This window comes from Diuraphis noxia, unplaced genomic scaffold (assembly GCF_037042655.1).
Source record: "Diuraphis noxia isolate RWA-SAM2 unplaced genomic scaffold, SU_Dnox_SAM2 contig0005, whole genome shotgun sequence".
NCBI classification, from domain to species: Eukaryota; Metazoa; Arthropoda; class Insecta; order Hemiptera; family Aphididae; genus Diuraphis; species Diuraphis noxia.
Window position 1 is genome coordinate 27,443,592 of NW_028301715.1, and position 21,120 is coordinate 27,464,711.

Consider the following 21,120-nt stretch of genomic DNA (forward strand, 5'->3'; position numbering starts at 1 on the left):
AAAAAAAAATCAGCTTATTTACATAATATTAGTACCAGGTTTGTATGTTTTTTGGTTCTGAGCGTATCGCTATTCCGTTCCAAGATCAAACAAAGATAGAAAAAAATATAAATTCTTTGACGGTTTTCTATTATTTTAAATCAGGATTTTTGAAAACTTCGTCGTAAAATATCGTTTTACTTGAATTTTTCGTGACATAATATCGTATCACTAATTTCATGTCGTTAAGCAGATTGGGTTCGACGATCCCAGATTGCGATTGTTTCGTCAACGATCAGAGATTCTCATGATAACTGCAACAACAATAATAATAGTATGATAATTCAAATAATAGTCAAAATGAAGATGATGATATTGTATTCAGTTAATGTTGACGCCGAGATTCGAAATATTTTAAATATGTTTAGTGTTTACTGATTCGGAGCGTTAGACGATAGTCAAAATTATGTGCACTCACATATGATGACTTTCGCAACAATTGTATATATTTTTTAAATGTCAACAATATCAAACATGAAATAGCATGTTAAGATTTATTTTTGTTATGTGTCTGTATAGCGTATACTATATTACTATTTACTAACAACGTCAATTATGATTTTTAGGTAGATTGAAATTATATTTACTTTCTTCATTTCTAATTCATCTTTAATATTATACAAAAGGTTTTCCGTGTATTATCAGTTTATGATATGTAATGTCGACTATTCCACTCGCGATCAAATTATTTACAACATTACACGATTCTCTGCATTATTTTTAAATAATATTATTATATATAAATAATAATATTTTAAATCTAGAGAATTCAAGAGAATGGATTATAAATTATATAATATGTGACTCAAATACTATCCTTTTTGTTTTCTCTTTTCCATACGCTTGTTAATTTCTGATTTTTCAAATTTTTATAAAGATAATTTTTATGACAAATTAGTTGAAAATTGGATGCGCATCGGTTCCATTTTATATCTTAAACGTCTCCACTTTTCAACTAGGCTGCGCGTTTAGAGTTACGCGTATTGGTTTAAACGTTACACCTAATAATATTGTACCTATTGTGCATTTGTGCCTCATGAACATATGCCATATGGTATTGTCTCAACCATACCATATTATTATGATCCTACATTTTTATTAATTTATCTGTAAAATAGCGTAGGGAATATATTTATGATTTATCTTAAACTTCTTAGATTATTATTATAACTTTCTGCGTTTTCAACTCTATTAATACTCAAAAGTCTATGCTCTCGATCCTTGTGATCTGTTGGTCCTTATTTGGCGCGTTCCCCTGTTATAATATTATTATTGTCATCGTGTTAATTTAAGACCTGTCCCGGTGATTTCGTCCTACACATTCTTGTATTATATTCACGCTTGATAAGCGTTTTTCAAATTGAATCGATTATAGATTGTATTTATACTCGAGTCGTTTTCACGCCGCTGTCCCGCGCTCTCGTCTTACAATATCATAATGATATTAATAATTTATGCGTTTGTTGCCGTCGATGACCTTTCTGCAGCTGCTTGTTAATGGAAATTGGATATCTATCCTCATAGTGTGGGATTGCATTTGAGGTAAACGAATATTATTATTAGGTACCCTTCCCAAATAATGGTATTATATATTACAATTTATAATATATTGTGTATTTCCATTGTTGACATGTTTTGTCGCGTCTGTGTTTAAACGGAATTCATAACAATAATATACAACTACCCTCCAGAAACGTTTTTAGACGATTACTTTTTCAAGGTCACTTTTAAAAATAATATAATATCTCAACTTAGTCCATGGTTCATGAAATTATGACGTATAGCGCCATCTGGCGATCTATTGATGGGTCGTTGTTTAAGTTTCGATTTTTGCAGATATCGCTAGACTGCATTTGAGGGCTCCAAACTCTTCACAAAGATGTCGCATCTTTTTCCGTCCTACAGTTAAATGTTAGACTTTAAGTAGTTGGGTTAGAATATTATTGGAAGTAAATAACTAAATGAGTTAAGCATACGGTGATAGGAGTGATAAAAATAAAACAAAAATAGATGCCACTGATGGCACAAATGTGTGGCAATAATGTTGATAATAATGTATATTAAGCAAATCTTATTTATCATTTTTACAATGTATGAAATCTTGATTAATCAGCTTAAAATAAATTAACGGTATTTAACTATTAGTTATGTAAGGTACTTACTATAGCTAGGTACTAAAGTTGTAATAATCGAAAATTATTTAAGATATTATATTGGATGCATAATAATTAATATCCTTAAAAAAGCGGGTAAGTGGATGTCGCTCTGCTGTACATTAGGTGATGGGGTGGACCTCTGACTAGGGTGGTTAGATTTGAATGCAATGATTGGTATCATTGTATACGAAAAACGATTCTGAACGGAGATGATTTGTCAGTCTAGGATATATTATAGATAATTAAAAATTTTCAAATCTTTGATTTAAAAAGAAAATTTTGTATACATTTCTAGTTTAAAATAATTTGCGAATTTTCGTAATTTTTACGTCTTTAGTCAATATTTGAACTTCAAATGCTAATAAAAAAAAATTGTGGCTATGTATTCATTTAATTTTTTAATCACTATAAGAATAACTTATGAGGAACTTTGTATTAAATTTTCAAACAAATTCTTCTCTAATATCCATGAAAATATTTCGTAATCACAATAGTTAGGTTGTTGTATGGTATTAGTTGTGGTTTTAGGTATGTGTTATAATCTGTGGTACAATTATTGAACAAAATTTCAATTTTTCAATTTCCGATCTAAATATCTGGTGAAATTTTCAGATATCTACGACTTATAATTTTTGAAGTATAACTAATAATATTTAAATTCGTTTGACTCGTTTGAGGATAAATCGTTATCATTACACGATTTCATAAAAATTTAAAACTCATACGCTCAAAACATTTTTCCTATAATGACGCTTCAAATATTCTCTATAGCTCTATTTTAAATTTTTTTTAGCTACAATAAGAACAACTTATAAGGAACCTTATATTAAATTTTCAAGTTTTTTTGGTCGTCCAACATTTTTTTACCGACACTTCAAAAAAAAATTCTAAAAAAAATCGAAAATTTCAGCGGTCTGTAAATAACTCAAAAAAAGTCAAAACTTTTTGAAAATTAAACTGTATATATATAACACTAACATAAACATTTGGTGAAAATTTCAAGTATTTACAGTGATTAGTTTTTGAATTACAACCATATAAAAAAACTTGATTTGGTCGAAAACTGGTTTTGCGTAAAAATTCTAGTTTTTCTGTCATTTTTTTTTTGTTTTTCTCTATTTTTTTGAAAACCGTTGGAAAATGTTTAATTTATAATGCACCCAGGATCTTCAATTTTACATAGGAAACCATCCCCAAAGTTTGAAATCGAAGCATTATTTCGACTAGTTATGCTGTACACAGACACAAAAACAAAAAAAAACACAAATCATTGTAAAATCAATACATTCATCACTTCGTTCAGAATCTAAAAAAAGCGGGAAAGTGGATATCGTTCTGCTGTACAGTAGGTTATCTGGTTACAAGTGGGTTACTGTTAATGGATGGAATTAAATTTGAATCCAATGATATTATATCATTGTACCTTTACAAAAAACGATTCTGAGCGGAGACGGTTTATATGTCTAGGATATATTATAGATTATTAAAAATTTTCAAATCTTAGATTTAAAAAGAAACATTTTTATGAATTTATATCTAAGATGATTTGAACATTGCCATAATTTTAAAGTATTTAGTCAAAATTTGAACTTTAAATACTTGCCTGAAAAAATAGTGCTTATATGTATATATTTAATATTTTTCAACTGCTGTTGAAACAATATATTGGAAGCCTTATATTAAATTTTGAAGCTTTTTGACCCAATCACTAAAATTTAATTGGCATGATTATTAATAGAAAAAAAAAAACTAAAAAAGTTGAAAAATTAAAATGTCAGTTAACAGCAATAATATGTAAAGCAGCTATATAGCTACAAATGTTATTATTTTATATTGTTTTTATATTTCACATTTATAATTGGTTGGTTAAAATATGATAATTAATGGTTATACCTACTTATTTCTACCCCAATGTTTATGAAAATGTTGGATTATTTGTTGACTAGAATTTATCTATTCTACATACTATCAAATGATGACTACGAATTCACGTTTGCCAAACAGTAAAATAAAACTTGTTGGTTTCCGTTTATTTTTTTTAAAGTTATAAATATTAGAAACGAAAGATTCTCGTGGGAGGTGCTGTATAATTGGATTCTTTTGATTTCATGTTGTAATGAATTATAAAAGTTTTTGGGACTATAAGAATTCTGAAAATCCTCTATTTGCGATCATGCCAAAATATATAATTTGAATTTCAGGAACTTTTTAAGTTAAATTTATTATTTTTTGAATGTTTCATATGTTTACGTTGTATGTAAAAATTAAAGATTATGAAATGTTTTTTGAGAATGTATAAAATATATTGTAGGGACTTTATTTAAAAAAAAAAAAATATTTCAACAGTAAAAAAATAATCTTATTTATTATTTACTTAAATTATAATTAGTAATTAAATTTCGTATTAAAAACTAAAAGTTTTTTTTTCGTTTCATAAATTATAAAAAAGTTATCTGTTATGATCATGCACATTTTGTTTTGAGTACCTACCAAATTTTCATTAAAATAAACATTGTTTAATATATTAATCCCATTTGTCTTCGTTAATTCTAAAAACATACGGTCATACTATGTTCGTTAATAATGTTACAATTATGAGCTCCTTTTAACTTGTTCATTATTTTCGACAATATCATTAAAAGTATCTAGGTACTAAAATAATAACAATATTAAAAATTTAAATAACGATTTTTTGAGTTTTCTTAACAACCGTGCAGCTGTAGCTGTTTTCGATAAAACGTCCATTTCACAATAAGGGTTAAAGAAGGGATTAACTATTGTAATAAACAAAGGCAATCCTTATTAAATTCAATTTTAGCTTAGAACCCTTGTATTCAATCGCATTGAACAATTAATTTATGAAAAAACGCTATACGTCGAAGTTGAGAAAAATAATCACTCAGTGCCATCTTAACGGATGCCGTGTACCTACAAGACGCGTATGGATAAATCGCCGTTTTGTAATTTTTCGAGTTTGTATAGTATTTTGAACGGATCGCAAGCGCTTGATTAACGTCGGAAAATAAGTAAATAACGATTCACGGTGTTATTTTTCACAATCCATCGCCTGCACTGCACACTCGGATGGCTGTATTAGAAATTTCTAGAACAATTAACAATATTGATTTTATTTTCGTTATTTTTTTATGCGAATATTGTTAATTTCCAAATTTACTGTTCTTCTTCGACTGTAACACGTGACTTACCTTATCAACGTCTATGATACAAGATATTATATTATATAGATGGTCATTGATACGTGATTCGAACGATAAGCTCTTATACGTCTGTGCACGTATTCGTATTCATATATACCTCGTATATTATATTATTATCTGTTTTTCTGAAAGTTATTTCTACGTTCAATTCGATTAAATCGTTCCGTTTAACGCTGCGCGCGATCTGGACCATCAAATCTTTCCATTATCCCTCACACATTACACAATATATTCTTCACTTGTAATCCACGCGCCATAAAAGTTTATACCAGTTGTTTGCCTTGCACACACGAATGTACAGTGGTCGACGTATTATCGTTTACACACTCGCAAGACGCAGCATGCACATAATATACGCAAAAAGATATCTCACAAAAGGACTATCGAAGTATCGACTATATCGGATTGTAGTCCGTTCGGTTCCGATTGATTTAGTGGCTGCAAAGTTTTCCGTCGTAAATCAATATAAGAAGTAATGGAGGAAACAAATTTATAAGAACCGAAGAATAAAAACGCTGAGAAAAAAAAAGTATAAACTATTGTCTGTTGTCCGTCGGCATACGTATATATTATATAATATATAACGCGCGTATATAATGCCACATATACTGCACTGGCATGTGTTATTAAAAAAAAGTTTTTTCCCTTATTTTTTTTTATAAAAGGTACATAAAAGGTTCAGAAAAGTCACAGGACTTGGCGTTGTTCGGAGGAATAATTATATTATACATTACATATAATTCTATATACCCATATATAATTACTGTTTTTGCAGAGATCAAATAATTATTTTATTTTTGTGGTTTGATATTATATATACTATATAATATCACTATCTCTATATAATATATAGTTTTTTAATTGATTCGGAATGGCGTGCAGCTGCATATGTAGACTGAGCGTGTATACTATACACTGTATAGTGTACCTATACCATGATTTAACGAGCTATTACAAGACAACTTAGGATATCAATCTATTCAATCTAGATGCCGGTAGTGGTACTATTGCTTCTAGTAGTAGTAGACTATTTTTTTTACGTATCACTTATTAATTTTATTAATGTCAGTACATTAATCATCAAATATTATTAGTGAAAAATAAAATAAATATTAATTATTAATTAATATTTAATTAATTAAAATTGCAATTTACCCCCAGTTGCGCTGCAGCTAAAAAATTCACCAGATCACGTAACTCTTGGATTCGAATTGTATGTCGCGTGTTATAACATTTTTCTAATGGCTCATTGGGCAATCATATTATCATAAATCGTGGTGTACAGTCAGGATAGCGTTACCTTTTGTTATAGAATATATAGAATTGGATTGCACGAATAAGATGGAAATCATTTTACGTTTCTAATAATATACGTTTTGGTGACTCAAGTTCCTAAATTGGCTTTAGAGGTTTAAAGAAATTGCACTCGTATGGAAACTGTTTGGCGACTTTTCTTAGTTGGGTGTAGGCAATTAAAAGTTTATACGCTCAACTGTATAACATATTATATAGGTCGTGATAAAAGTATTTTGAAGTAATTGGGTTTTTTTTTGTTGGGATTTTCCATGTAAGAAGTAATACAGGTTTATACTATATAAATTATTTTGTACGCATAGTACTTATGCGTCCAATAAATATATACATATACAAAACACGTGTATATAAAACACCATGATGTATTAGATCTATACTGAGATTGATCATGCTATATACCGTGTGCAGATATGGTAAAGTGACGTATAGTCATTTCCTACAGTCACTTTCACGTTGAGTCTGAATAATTATTTTATTATTGATAAAATAAATATATTTAGAATTGATATAAGTTTTAGCTATTTCAAAGATTGATAAATTTATGAATACTTAAAATATTTAAATTCATCGATAGTTTTTCTTTATGTTTTGAATATATTATAAACAAATTTTTATATTTGTAATTATATAATATTTATGTTATTTATGTTGGTATCGTACATATTCGAAAAACTTGAATAATCTATAATTTTTATACTTACGAACAGTTAATAAGATATATAGGTTGTAATTGTAGTTAGTCTGTATAACTGTACTGTTTTAATATTTGTATAATAATGTAATATAATGGTTTGTTTATTAATATTTAAAAAAAAAATACTATTATTTTCAATTATAAATGATCAAAAACATAACTTACATTGCTTAGTTGTCAATTGATAATACCAAAGTAAATCAGAACTGTTTCTTATCTCTATTCCACGGTTCTGAAGTTAGTCAGGGTGAATGAATGATAATCCCTTTTGCCCTTTTGTCTAATTTTTAAATGATGGTAATGCAATGGAGTCGGCCATTGGTCATTGATCACTTTATATATAACTATCCAAATGGCGAATTCTATGATGGGTCTCGTGTTTTTAGAATTATCAACAAGCGAGGCTTACAACTAGTATCTGACAGGGATGTGATTGTACTATGTTATTTATCTTGCTCGACAATAATGCGACGTTTAATTATACTCACTTCTACAGGTTAACTATAAGTATTATCGTACTGATTAAATGTCTCTATAGCAGTCGTGTTGGCCATAGAGTAATAATATTCTATTTAATAGTTGTACTCAAATTTCCAATAATCCTTACAATGTACTCTATTGGTATTATTAATGTATATACCTATATACTTTATACATTATAATATTATATTTAACATGTTATGTATGTTGTATGTGTCAATAACATAAATATATTCTTAATTAATACTTAATATACATGCCATAATATACTTATATTTGTATATCAAACACATACAATTGCTATCAAAATTAATATTATTTACCTATAAATTATTTAATACTATGTTTTAGTATTTTTTCATTTTTAAATTAAGAATTAAAAAGATAAAAATTACTTTATTCAAATTGATTGGTTTAATTTTTACTCTTTAGGTCTCATTTCTAAATTAAATTAAATGCAGGTCAATGTTTTTCAGTTTCGATTTATTATTACAGTCGATTTTATCTCCGATGTTTTTGAAGTCAGTTATGAATTAATAAATAATCTTTTTCTTTTTTGTATTTTAAATTGCTTATTATAAGATTGCGCATAACTGTTTTTGAGCTTAAGTTCATAAAATATTTTAAAATTATTTTGTCACTAAAAATGATTAAAAAAGTTGTTTTACGCTTAAAAAAACTACTTGTATTATTAAACTTTAAGTTATAAGAGATGATAGAGACTTGTCATTTATTGTACTGTTTATGATATTACGCGTAGTTAATTATGTACTATAATCACAATACTGTATGCAATTGTATGCAAACATAATAATAATAATATCAAATATTTCTCATATACCGGAAAATACCTTAGAGATGTATTTAGTAATGTATCATATTGATAAGAATATTATTTTTCATTTTTCGAAATAGTTTGAAAATATCTTCAGGAAAATCACATTTGAAATAAATATAAATTCAACCTAGTGATCAGTAGTTTAAAGTAGTTGTATCTTGTACCAACAACATAGTAGCTTAAATTATAGTTTTAGTTCTTTTTTAAAAGTTAAAATACTATTCTGGATTTAAGATGGGAGAATATAGTGTCACGTTTCTTGTGTTGATGTCAAAACTACAGAGAATTTTGTGACAGAAAAAACTTAAAAGTTCAATTACTGAATAGTTGAAGTGAGAAACATATGATTGTGAACAATCCAAACTCTATCTTGACAAGAGTTGTAATCTAACTTGTATACTTTATGTTCGTCTCAATAAATATTCTGTGGATAATTCTTATGATAATTTTATTAAATTAGAATTATAACACTATTTTGCACTGAGGTCGAGACAATTGGTCCAAATAACCAATAATTTGTAATAAGTTTTGCTTCTTTTATTGTCTTTTTTAAATTTATAACTCAATGAAATTAAGTGTATTATAATAAATAATTTTAAAGATATTAATTTAGGTATAGTTATTTTCGGATATTTTTAAAGAAATTTTAAAAATGAATTCTTATTCTTATATGTTATGTTTTTTCAAATGCGATGATATATTCTATTCTATTATTATGGACAAAAATATTTTGTGTTAGAATTGGTGAAGAAAAATGAGTTAGGTACAATATAAATAAATATTGTTCTTTTAATGTATAGGAATTTATTATACTGTTAGTATATTTTTAAAACGAAAAACTTAAAACACTATAAGTATTTTGTTATTCTGCCTAATATAGACGTCTGTGTTTTTGATGTGTGATTAATTTTTCTACATGATTTTTATTTCCTCTTTAAAGTTTTGATATTCATTTGAACTTCGTAGTTAAACCCATTAACTTTTTAAATTGATCATCTATTTCACAAAGAGCTCGTTCTCTGATTAGATAAATTCGTTATTTTGAGATTTTTACACAAGTTCTATTTTACTATTGATTGATTTTACATAAATTGGTTATACTATACATTTGTATTTATTTATACATACTTGTAATTTTTTTCTTACCTTAAAGAACCTAATATTATTTAATCAATTTATATATTATTATTGTTGATTTAACTTCCAATATCATCAAAAACCTAATACTGGTACCTATAATCTGTATCAGTACTTTGATGAAATACTTTAAGAGATTGGTATCAATATTTAGCTTCGAATTTATGTGAAGTTTCTTCAATTCACCAGTGATAGTTATAAATTTTATGTATCGCTAAAGCGGGTAAAAAAATTATGAAAATGTGAAAAACACGTATTTTATTTTCAAATCTTTTGTGTCAATTTTTAAGTACAAAAAGTAATTTTTCATTATTTTTGTGCTATTCATTATTTTTTAGTTATATGTACATTTATAAATTGGAGAACTACCATTATCTGATAAAAATAATACTTTGGGTTAAAAAAAGTGTATATAATTTAAAATGTTTATAGTTTTATTTTAGATTTATGACATTTGAGGCAAAAGTATGCTAATTTATATATATATATATTTTTTTTTTATAAATTTATTAAAGCTTCGACATCAAAGGTCTTTAGTCTGCTAATGTATATTTATATCACAGAATTTTGTTATTTGTATTTTTTTTAAAGTGTTATAAATATCAAATATGCTCATCCGACGTTTACAAATGATCCTGTTAACGCTTGGAAATGTTGTTTGAATATTATGTGTGAATTTCACCAACGATATCCCTCGGGAAAAGAAGGTTGGGAAACACTGGTAATTTCGTGCTTCAGAATTGATGCGAAACTCGTTTTGCGCCAAACAATGTGGAAATTCCATCAAATCACATTAGATGACGAATACCGCCATAGAAAGAGCGACCGATGTGTGATGGTATTCATGTATTTTTGATGCCAAATAATAATAGGAAAATACTACCAATGTCTGCGGTTGCTAAACATAGTATTGAGTATGACGCGGGCGAGCGTTAAAGATGAAAAATGTGTTGGATCTCTGAACTATATTTTATCTCAAAAATTACGCTGATGAAGTGTTTTCAAATGGGTGCATGCACATACGGTTGATTAATAGACAATTTAATAGAATTCATTGGTATAATATTGTTAGTACAACATATTATTTGAAAGGATAGTTTTTATAGAATATCACAGTTTTTAATTTTAATAAATTTTGAAAAATTATATTTTTAATTATATTTCTAAGTCGGTAGATTAAACATTTTTAGTTGTATCATGGACGTATCAATACGTTATAAAAATGAAATAAAATGTATACAATTATGAATTAAAAATTAATATTAATTTGTTTCAGCAATCGTCGTATGGAGGTTCCCCGTCACCAGATATAATGTTAAAAGAAGGAAATCTCCGACGGGTAAGTGTTTGTATGAAAATATGTAGAAATATTATGATTCATCTTGTCCGATGTTATCCTAAGAAAATATCTTTTTTTAACAAAATGGAATAAATATTTGGATTTATATACCTTGGAGGTGATTTATTGCTCTTTATTATCTTCCGAACGGATACCCAATGGTTTGGAAATATGGTATTTGCGATTAATTCGGAAATAAAAAATAATAATATTACCTAGGTACCTCGAATTCTTTTTTTCGTTTGAATGCTATATGATTTTCTACCGCAACAACCACAATATTGAGAAACGTATAGAAAATAAATTGTATATACAATTTATACTTTTTTCTGAAACATTTACGAGTTTTTGGTGTTCTACCTATATATATATATATATATATATAGAGAGAGAGAATAGATCTATATAGTATATAGATACTTCTATAATTTGAAAATGTTTTCAAAAAGAATAATATCCTCTCTTGAATTATTCATTGAAAGAATTTAGTTATTAAAATCGTGTACAAATGCTTAACAAACATGTATTTAATTTTTGTGAATAACACTACTGTTATAGAAAAGTGCGTGTTTTGTTTACCATAAACTTTAATTTTTATTTTTATTAATATTATGAAAATCTTAATACGTTGTTATTAAAAAAATTTCCAATAGACATAATATCTACATTATTGTTTATTCTTAAGAGAGAACGCTGCACTCGCATATGTTGTCTTCGTCTTACAAGTGCGTAACATAGCAAATTTTTATACCTCAGCAAATCACGTTTAGCTCCGTTAGTTTAAAATTTAGAGTAAAATGACCTCTTACAAAAATTAAAGGTAACATTATTATCGAGGGCACCTCGTAGGCTTTTTGTTATATTTTTATTTTAAAGTGAGTTATGAGTATTTTAAGATATACAAACAATTTACAATTTTAAAATACACATAACTCACTTTAGAATTAAAATATAATAAAAAGCCTACGAGGTGCCCTCGATAATAATGTTACCTTTAATTTTTGTAAGAGGTCATTTTACTCTAAATTTTAAACTAACGGAGCTAAACGTGATTAACTGAGCATACAATTTGCTATGTTACGCACTTGTAAGACGGAGACAACATATGCGAGTGTAGCGTCCTCTTAATATATTTTGATATTTGTTGAAGCATCAATTTTTTATTTAACTTTTTCGTGTTTTTTTGGCTTTATAAATTAGATTTTTATTTTTTATTTAATATTTTCGTTCCTTGTAAAAATAAATGTGACTAGTAAATTTATTTTATCCAGGCCGCAAGTTTCTTCATTTATGGTATTTTAAATTTTCAATATACCCAAAACTTTCGCGATTTATTTTATAACGAATTACATTCACGCATATTTTACTACATGAAAGATAAATTAACATATGTTTCATTATGTATTCTGAATTGCATAGGAGAAAGTAGTAACAGGACATAACTGAACTTTGAAAATAACATGCATAATTAGGTACCAATATGTCTTTCTTATAAAATCGTTTAAATAAATATTGTATGTTGGAAGTGAACCCTTTGTAAGATAATATTAATTCTGGCGAGGTTAAGTTATTAGGAAAAATACGGTGACTTTTGACTTCAAAAACATTATAATAGATAACGCAAAAATTAATTTGAAATAATTTTTGAGATTTTAATACTGAATGTTGTTCAGATAAAAAAATACATTAATAAAATATACCGTAGACAAGCCATTATACTCGTGTCATTTTGTTTGAACCACCATCAGCCTATTATTTGTAAACTTTTGTTCTATTACTGTAAAGCAATAAGTTGTGTCCATTGATTTATGTTGAGTATTATACAATTGATGAATCATTATGCTTTTAATAATGATATAATTAATGTATTACATGTATACTTAGTTGTCTATTGGATTGATAAAACATGTTATTATATGTACATAAACATAGTTTAAAAGTGTGCTTATTATATTAATAATACTATATATATTAAATTGTAAAACAACAATATTGACTCATTAATTGGTGTATCTGTGACGTAAATTTAAATATGGTTTTTAAATTTTTTAGGACGTGATTTAATTCCATATTAAAAGCCATTAAAAAATAAATTTTGGTCACCCAGGTTCATATAGGTATAAAATTCACAAAGTCCAATTAAATTCTTTAATTAATGGTCAAAAAACGCCTGTCGAATATTTTTTTACCCCAGACGGTGTTCTCGTTGGTGTACTGAAAAAATCGTATTGTGCCATTATCCAATGGTGAAGTGAAAAAATATGTTTAGAACGTTAACATTTTAATGTTTGTGGTTTGGGTATCGTCCCATTTTTTTGTATTGTTTTTGAGATTCGCCGTCACGTCTGGTTTTCTCACCGCAGATGTGACAGCCTCGGCGTTTACAATTTGTTATTGTAATGAGCATCCTCTCCGAAATATTTAGAGCTGTATAAATTCACTCATTGTACCCGTAAGTCGTACGTTTTAAATACATATATATTAAATAGCCATAAAGAGAGAAAGAGAGAGAGAGCAGCTTTACACGTATATGCGTGTTAAAAATATGTTTCAAGTTTCAATATGTATTTGATATCGTTGTAATGTGTCGGTTTTGGGCAGGAATGTCTTTTGTTATTATTATACTAGTGGTTCACTAAATATGATGCTCATTACTAGTTTTCCTTTATTCAAATTCAGATATTTGGCATTTTTAAATTTAGGTAGGTACTTAAGGATCATTTATTTTAAATATTTAGATTTTTACATAATTTAAGCAGTGCTTAACTTGCCAGTGTAGTGATACCAATTCTGTTTTTCTAACTAGAATCACTCATTTTATTTATAAGTTGTCAATACTTGGAGAACGACAATAATTTGGAAATGTAAGTGATAAATATTTATTCATTAATGTTTTCTTATTTTTAAATGTTGTCTGAGTTGAGTATAATAAATATTATAGATTCAATGCTATTAGTTCATTTATTTTTTATTTTTGTAAAACCATTTTTAAGGTTTTTATTCTTAGTAAATACATTTTAATAAATTAGAAGCTAATTAATAGAATTTTGATTTGAATACCTACTACAACATAAATTATGTATACAAATTTTCAAAAAAAAATCTGTTAAACAGATTACAGTAAAAAATATCGGTTTGCATCTGAAAAGAAATAGTTTCTGTTGTCACAGCATAATCCTTAAATGGGTAGTAAAAATTTAAATAACTGAAAATTTGGTACTTAAAAATTCCCAAATTTAGAAGTTCAATAAATTTAAGTTTAATAATATAAAGTAAATATTATAGTGACATTGGTGAATCACTCTGTATATCAATGCATGTATCCTTATCTATGTATATATTGTAAACGACACTATCGTAAGATTTGTCATTGAATTACTACGTTAGACTCGTATCTTATGACATTTTATATATATTTATAATAAATATAAAATGTATAGTATAGGTGCCAATTTAACACCTATCGTTGTTGTTGTCGTTGCACCACCGCCGGGCAGAGACAGACGAAATTTTCTGACGATAAATGAACTGCCGGAAGCGGTTCATTTTATTTCGTTCGGTCGGTAGAAACTCACATATTCTATATTATTATATAGGTGCTATCGTCCTAACGATTATCGAGGTGCTGCGCGCCTCTATCTACGATATAATATAAAGGTGATAGACGTATAAAGTGCACACACTAAATTCCAAAAAAATATTTTTTATTTATTATTTTGACCTAGACATCGTTTTTGCAATGATAATATTTTATAAGAGTTAGTTTTTTCTAATAAAATTATTATTAGAAAATTTTTATTGGTATCTATAGCTAATAGTAAAAAGTTCCTTTTGTACCTATGTTTAATATTATGATAAACATTCAAATTTATTTTTTTTTTACATAAAATAGAAAACAATATATTTTCTAATTATATTTCATAATTATTAGGTATTTATTAGTACGTATCTATTGCCGCAGTTATCATTAGTTCTCGGGTTCGTGAACGCTACGCAAGACATATATTATTGTATTTATACCACTGATATACGTATGATACAATAACATTGATTATACGGTAATGATTATCATACTTTTATTACATAAAATACATATGTATAGCATACACGATATTATACGTGTTAGAAACTTCATTTTTGTGTATAACTTTAAACAAAAACATTAATAGTGATCACTCAATAGTTAATAGCAGGGGACAAAAATTTAAGATATTACATTGAAAACAATTTAGTATAGACAGTCTGAAATGCCAAGGTGTTCCAAGGAGTATAAACGTTTTTAATTTTCATCTTCGTTATAACCAGTTTAATAATAATAATAGTTAAGTATGTATATTGTATATTAAGCACCTGGCCACATGGGACATTTATTGGGGTTGTGACTTGATTTATAATCTCGAGCTCTGTACAAATAACTGTAAGCCGAGTTCGATAAATTATAGCAATAACTGCAATATTACGTCATTTGGTTTTTTTAATCATATACGATTGAATTTCGGGCTTAATTGCAATGATTGTATATAATATACTCCAATATTTATACGTATATTTACCTTTAAACCTGATACGATAATGCTGTTAAAATACTATTATATCCAATATGTTTCGATTTATTTTTATTTTGAATTGTGTTAGGTATCCGCAGTGGCGTAGCCAGGGGGTGGGCTGAGGGGGTTACAGCCCCCCCCCCCCGAAATGTTAATAAAATTTAAAAATTATTTCAATGGTCTACAATATTCACTCAAAAAGTCTTAAATTGTATTTTACTAATTTTAAACGGTCATCTTTATTTTTTTAGTTTTCTATAGCTTCGGCCGTGCTAATAGGTATTTAATGCACCGCTGTGTAAAAAATTGATCAGCCCCCCCCCCCCCCCCCCCCCCGAAAAAAAATCCTGGCTACGCCGCTGGGTATCCGATGTTATTTTATACGTTTAATAACGGAATATGGGTTATTTCACTTATTAGTTATTAGTGTTCTGGCTCTGGGCTATAGAAAATGTCAAATAAGACTCAATGGTATTATTTTATTATTACTTAACGCTGATGAGATGTTTGTTTGATTTCTAATTTTCTAAGAGAGTAATTTACTAAAAGCTTTGGGACGATCTGGAGTGAACCAATTTTCATCAACTTTATACTATGTGTTCTATTCGTACTTATTTGTTTGTGACTCATTTATGATATATTTATTTAACAACTGTAAAGTATTTATAATTCCAAGATTTAACCATTCCTAATTATATTTAAAATTATAAATATAAATATTATATATATTATATCATAAATATCCCTTCTTATTTTGGGTTCCTTAGATACGTCACTGAGGATGCACATTATTCGATCATTTTCTTCTTGGTATTGATTTATTATTGACATATAACTTCAAAGTTGTATTCTCTATTCTAAATTTTTAGGAACAAAAAAGTACGATTTTTTTCGAACGTTGAACTAAAAGTAATATAAATTAATTAAGTTCAATAGATTTATTTTTTATACTCATTTAGATGAAATCGGTAAAGTAATTGTAAGTTAATATAATATTATACATGCATCTATATTTGTTTCTCTTTATGATAGATTCATTAATAAGCTTATGAATATCTAAAAATTAATGAACCAGTAGATATATTTTATGTATACTGTTCGGGCCGGGAACGGACAATTATAGGCCGTGACGTCCGGTCACCAACTTACTTCGTGCGCCACACTCTACGCACCGACCCGACCTTTGTATATTGTGTGTATATATGTATAGCACTCAACAGAAGGTGGACAGGGTCGCTGAGCAAATCCTGCAAGTGCTAGTGTGTAGGTGTGTATGTATGTGTGTGTACTTAGACTGATTACAGATATAACTCAAAATAGTAACAAGTGTTTTGGCTATCGTTGCCGTTTTAATAAACCAAATTAAATAATGGACAATATAATTCAATTAAACAAATCACAGAACCGTAAAATTTAAACACTATAATAAGTAATAATTGGCCCTTCTGGCCTAACAAATAATAATAATATATGGCCCTCCTGCCCCAACACCAACTATGTATCATAATATAAATAAATTAAAAATAATAATAAAAATTCACAGTTTGTGGAGCGCAGGCTGGCCAGCTGGTCCTAGCTATTATAATAAAAAGGTTTCACACACACACGAATATAAAAATATAACTACAATAGTAATAATAATAATAATAAGGCACACTACTATGTCGGAACAATACCAAAAATAATAATATGTGGCGATTAGCGCCGCACAAAAAATGGTAATAGGTGGCGATTCGCGCTCACACGAAGTATATTTATACAATATTACAATAATAGTATAATATTCTTGTGGCGATTCGCGCCAACAATATAGCACTTGACAATTCGTGCCAATAAACAATAACTATATAACAATTAAAACAGTGGCGATTTGCGCACGTAATATGCGTGTATTCTCGTTTACTCCGAATACTGGACTAGTTTAGTTGGGCGGCCGTGCTAACTAATACGTACTATTCGCGTAGCCCGTGCGGCGGCTGCGATAATTTTCTTATAATCTACATATTATATAATAATTCACAATCACATAATTACTACAAAAATATACACTACGAAAATAAACGACAATTATATGGCGACTGTGTGTGTGTGTGTATGTGTCGGTCGGCGTGCTATTTACATTTCGGGCCTCAACATATACTATAATAGTTAAGGTTGCTATAAAATAATATTGGGAAGTCTGATACTATTTGTAAGTATATCTATCTATTTAAGTATGATAAAATAGTTTGAATTTTTTCACTAAAGAGCGTATATATATATGTGGGGATAGATACTGCATAATATTATAAAGTTGTCATAAACTCATAACCGTTGTTGACCCTTACTAATATAATAAATTTAATTGATTAAGAATTATTTTAATTTTAAATATTTATTGGTCATAATCATGATACAATATTATGCACGCCCTCTTTAGCAGACAAAATTATACAATTAAAGTTATAAGTTTTAAAACTACACATGATGTATCATTTCGGATTAAATATTATAATTTGACTAAATAGGATTCAGTTTGTGACTGGTTAGTATACTACGTTAATTAAATGCGCTTACCTCTATCTACACATGATGCCGAATAATATATTGTTGTTTTTTTACCACTTCTAACATCTCCTTTGCTTCGTTATACGGAATAATTGACTCGGTAAATCTTGAATTTGAGACTTATTGTATCCACAAACCTATAATAATGTCAGTGGCCTTATCGTGTTGTAGCAAAAACGTCGTGATTACATGAAATTAGTATAATTTATACATTTCAGACATTGTGCATGATCGTAATAATATTATTATTTAGCATTTGATTTTAGTTACTCAAGATGATTCTATTATTGCTATAATATTGTTAAATGTAAAATTGTCGAGAAATTTAGTATTGAGCTAAAATGTCGCGTTCATTTTTCATGTTCAACTTGATTAAATATTTTATTAAAAATAATAGATAGGATTCAAGGTACGTTATTTACGAGGTTGTTTTAATAAATATAGGGTATAGTCATTTTAAACAAAATAGTAAAATACCATTATCAATATAAATCGTAGTGTTAATGTAAGTTTTCTAGTATTTTTCTGGAATCGAGCCCTTGAATATTAACAAAATTTTGGTGCAGTTATTTAAATATAAATGGTTAAACTCGTAAACAACGATCAGTTAATCGGGATTTACGCACCAACAATTACATAAAAAAATATTATTAATTATTACATTCTACTGTTTATAACTTTTTTTTAAATAAATGTATTCTTCAGTATATTATTATCCTGTGCAGTGTGTGGTCCAATGAGTTATTTGTGATTTTCTAAGGAATGAAAAAAAAAATAATTAACTATAAGTTTTAAAATAATATTTTTAAATATGCTACATAATACGTTTATCTTAAAATTTGATTATCAAATAAAAAAAAAATATTTTATTTTGCGAAATTTCATTATATACGGTTCTAAAGTAACAGTTATTAGTTTAGGTTTGAACAAACTATGTATAAATATTGATAAATGCCTAAATAATTATACCGATTACATATTATTATGTATAAATATAAGCAAAGAGTAATTTGTTATTGTTCCACCAAGCGTTGTTTTTATTTTCTGGATTTTGAAATAAAAATGTTCGGTTTCATGACAACAAAAAAAAAAAAAAATTAATAAATAAACTAACAAACTTCACATCGGAATTCAAGAACTTGACAAAGACCGATGGGTCATAGGGGATTTTTAATACTAAGTTTTCCGACAAGTTTATACGTATATACTTTTCTTCCTTGACATTTCGTGAGTTTATAGCATTACAGTTCTTATTTGTCTCAATGACTAGTGACTATGCAGATTGAAAAAAAATATCAAAGTATAAATATTCAACGTTATTATTTTATTAGGTATGTTATTTTAAACTATTGATAAAGTTCATGTATCTAAAAAATTATTTTAATGCTAGTAATACTCCTAATTATTCTAATTCACAGTTTTCTATTACAAACTTTGTGCAGTTTGTATAATAATTTCATAACATTTTATATTAAATTCAAAAATATAATTGTACAAATTACAAAATCACTTTTTAGGTGTCAAGGATATGCTAAAAAGTAAAAAATAAAAATAACTTTCACTGATCAACTTTAACATAACAATAATTTTACAAAAATAGACAAATATTTATTTAATTTAAAATTATGATTTATAATTGCACTGTTAAAATTATCTTAATTATCTTAAATACATTTTTTATATACTTGGCGGTTCATAATTTATATTTATATTTAAATTTTGAATATGTGTTTTTGGATCGATGTGAATATAGTTCTTGTATAGTAATAAAAAATTGATTACATTTATAATAATATTATATTATTTAAAAACCATCGAGAGAAAAACAATTTCTTATTTTCTTTTATTATTAGTATATTGCCTATCTGAGATGTTTATTAAACTCCCAAACCCTATCTGTGGATGATTTGTACAGGGTTTAAATACTGTCAATATCCGATTTATATAACATTTATATAACAGCTAACCCTGTCAACGGCAGAGTTCTTTTATTCTATTTGGGTTAGGAAGACATTTGAATAAACATGGTTTCTCTACCATGAACCCATTGGAATTATTTTTTCTCCACTTATAACTCTATATATATCTGCCAGAAGTTGTATTACACTATAGGAATTTAGGTCAAGTCTCTAAAAATTTTAGAATTAGTATGCATGTTTTTTTTTTCTTATTAGTAGTTAACTTATATGTTGAGACAAATTTGTAAATTTATTTATGGAAATAGAAAAACTTCATAATTAAAAAAATCGGTACATTTTTTATTCAAATATTATAATTTGTTTTCATAAATTGTATAAAATTGCTCAATACGAGTATAAACTTTATTTATATCTTAAAACAATTTTGATGTACAACGTCTATATATAGTTCTATAGTTATTATTTTTGAATGTAAAGGTAAACTCAAATATCAAGTCAAAAAATAAGTATCTATATTATTTTAAGTATTGGTTATGCAGCTAAAGTCTTTAAAAATAAACTTAATTATGTGATGATAGAATTACCTACTTTGGAGTAACTATCATATTTTCTGTCTTTTAATCAACTGCGTTCATATAAAATGCGACAATGACAGCGATATAGGTAACTGTTTAGGTACCCATAGTATACGTATAAAATATAGTCTGGAAAAAGGATTTAAAGGATTGTTAGGACTATTTGCGGATTCTATTGTAGAAAAAATATTTTATTATAGCCTGACCTTTGCGTGCCTGAAATTGGGGCATGTACCATAAAGTTGGAGGAAAGTTTTTATTCTTGTAGGATACTGGTGGTATGTGATATGCTATCATAGGTAGAAGTAAGAATGAGT

At 27.3% G+C, this 21,120-nt stretch overlaps 1 protein-coding gene across 2 annotated transcripts in view; it reads left to right on the forward strand.

Annotated features, from left to right (window-relative positions):
- The window catches only part of LOC107163163 (uncharacterized), a 186,949-nt gene that overhangs the window by 66,826 nt on the left and 99,003 nt on the right, over nt 1-21,120 (forward strand). Inside the window, exon 3 of one of the 2 annotated variants that reach the window (XM_089228037.1) lies at nt 11,153-11,215. The exons of the other annotated variant lie outside the window; for it this stretch is intronic. Coding sequence (XP_089084163.1) covers nt 11,153-11,215 — 63 coding nt within the window. The remainder of the gene's footprint in view (nt 1-11,152; nt 11,216-21,120) is intronic. 2 annotated transcript variants of the gene reach the window in all.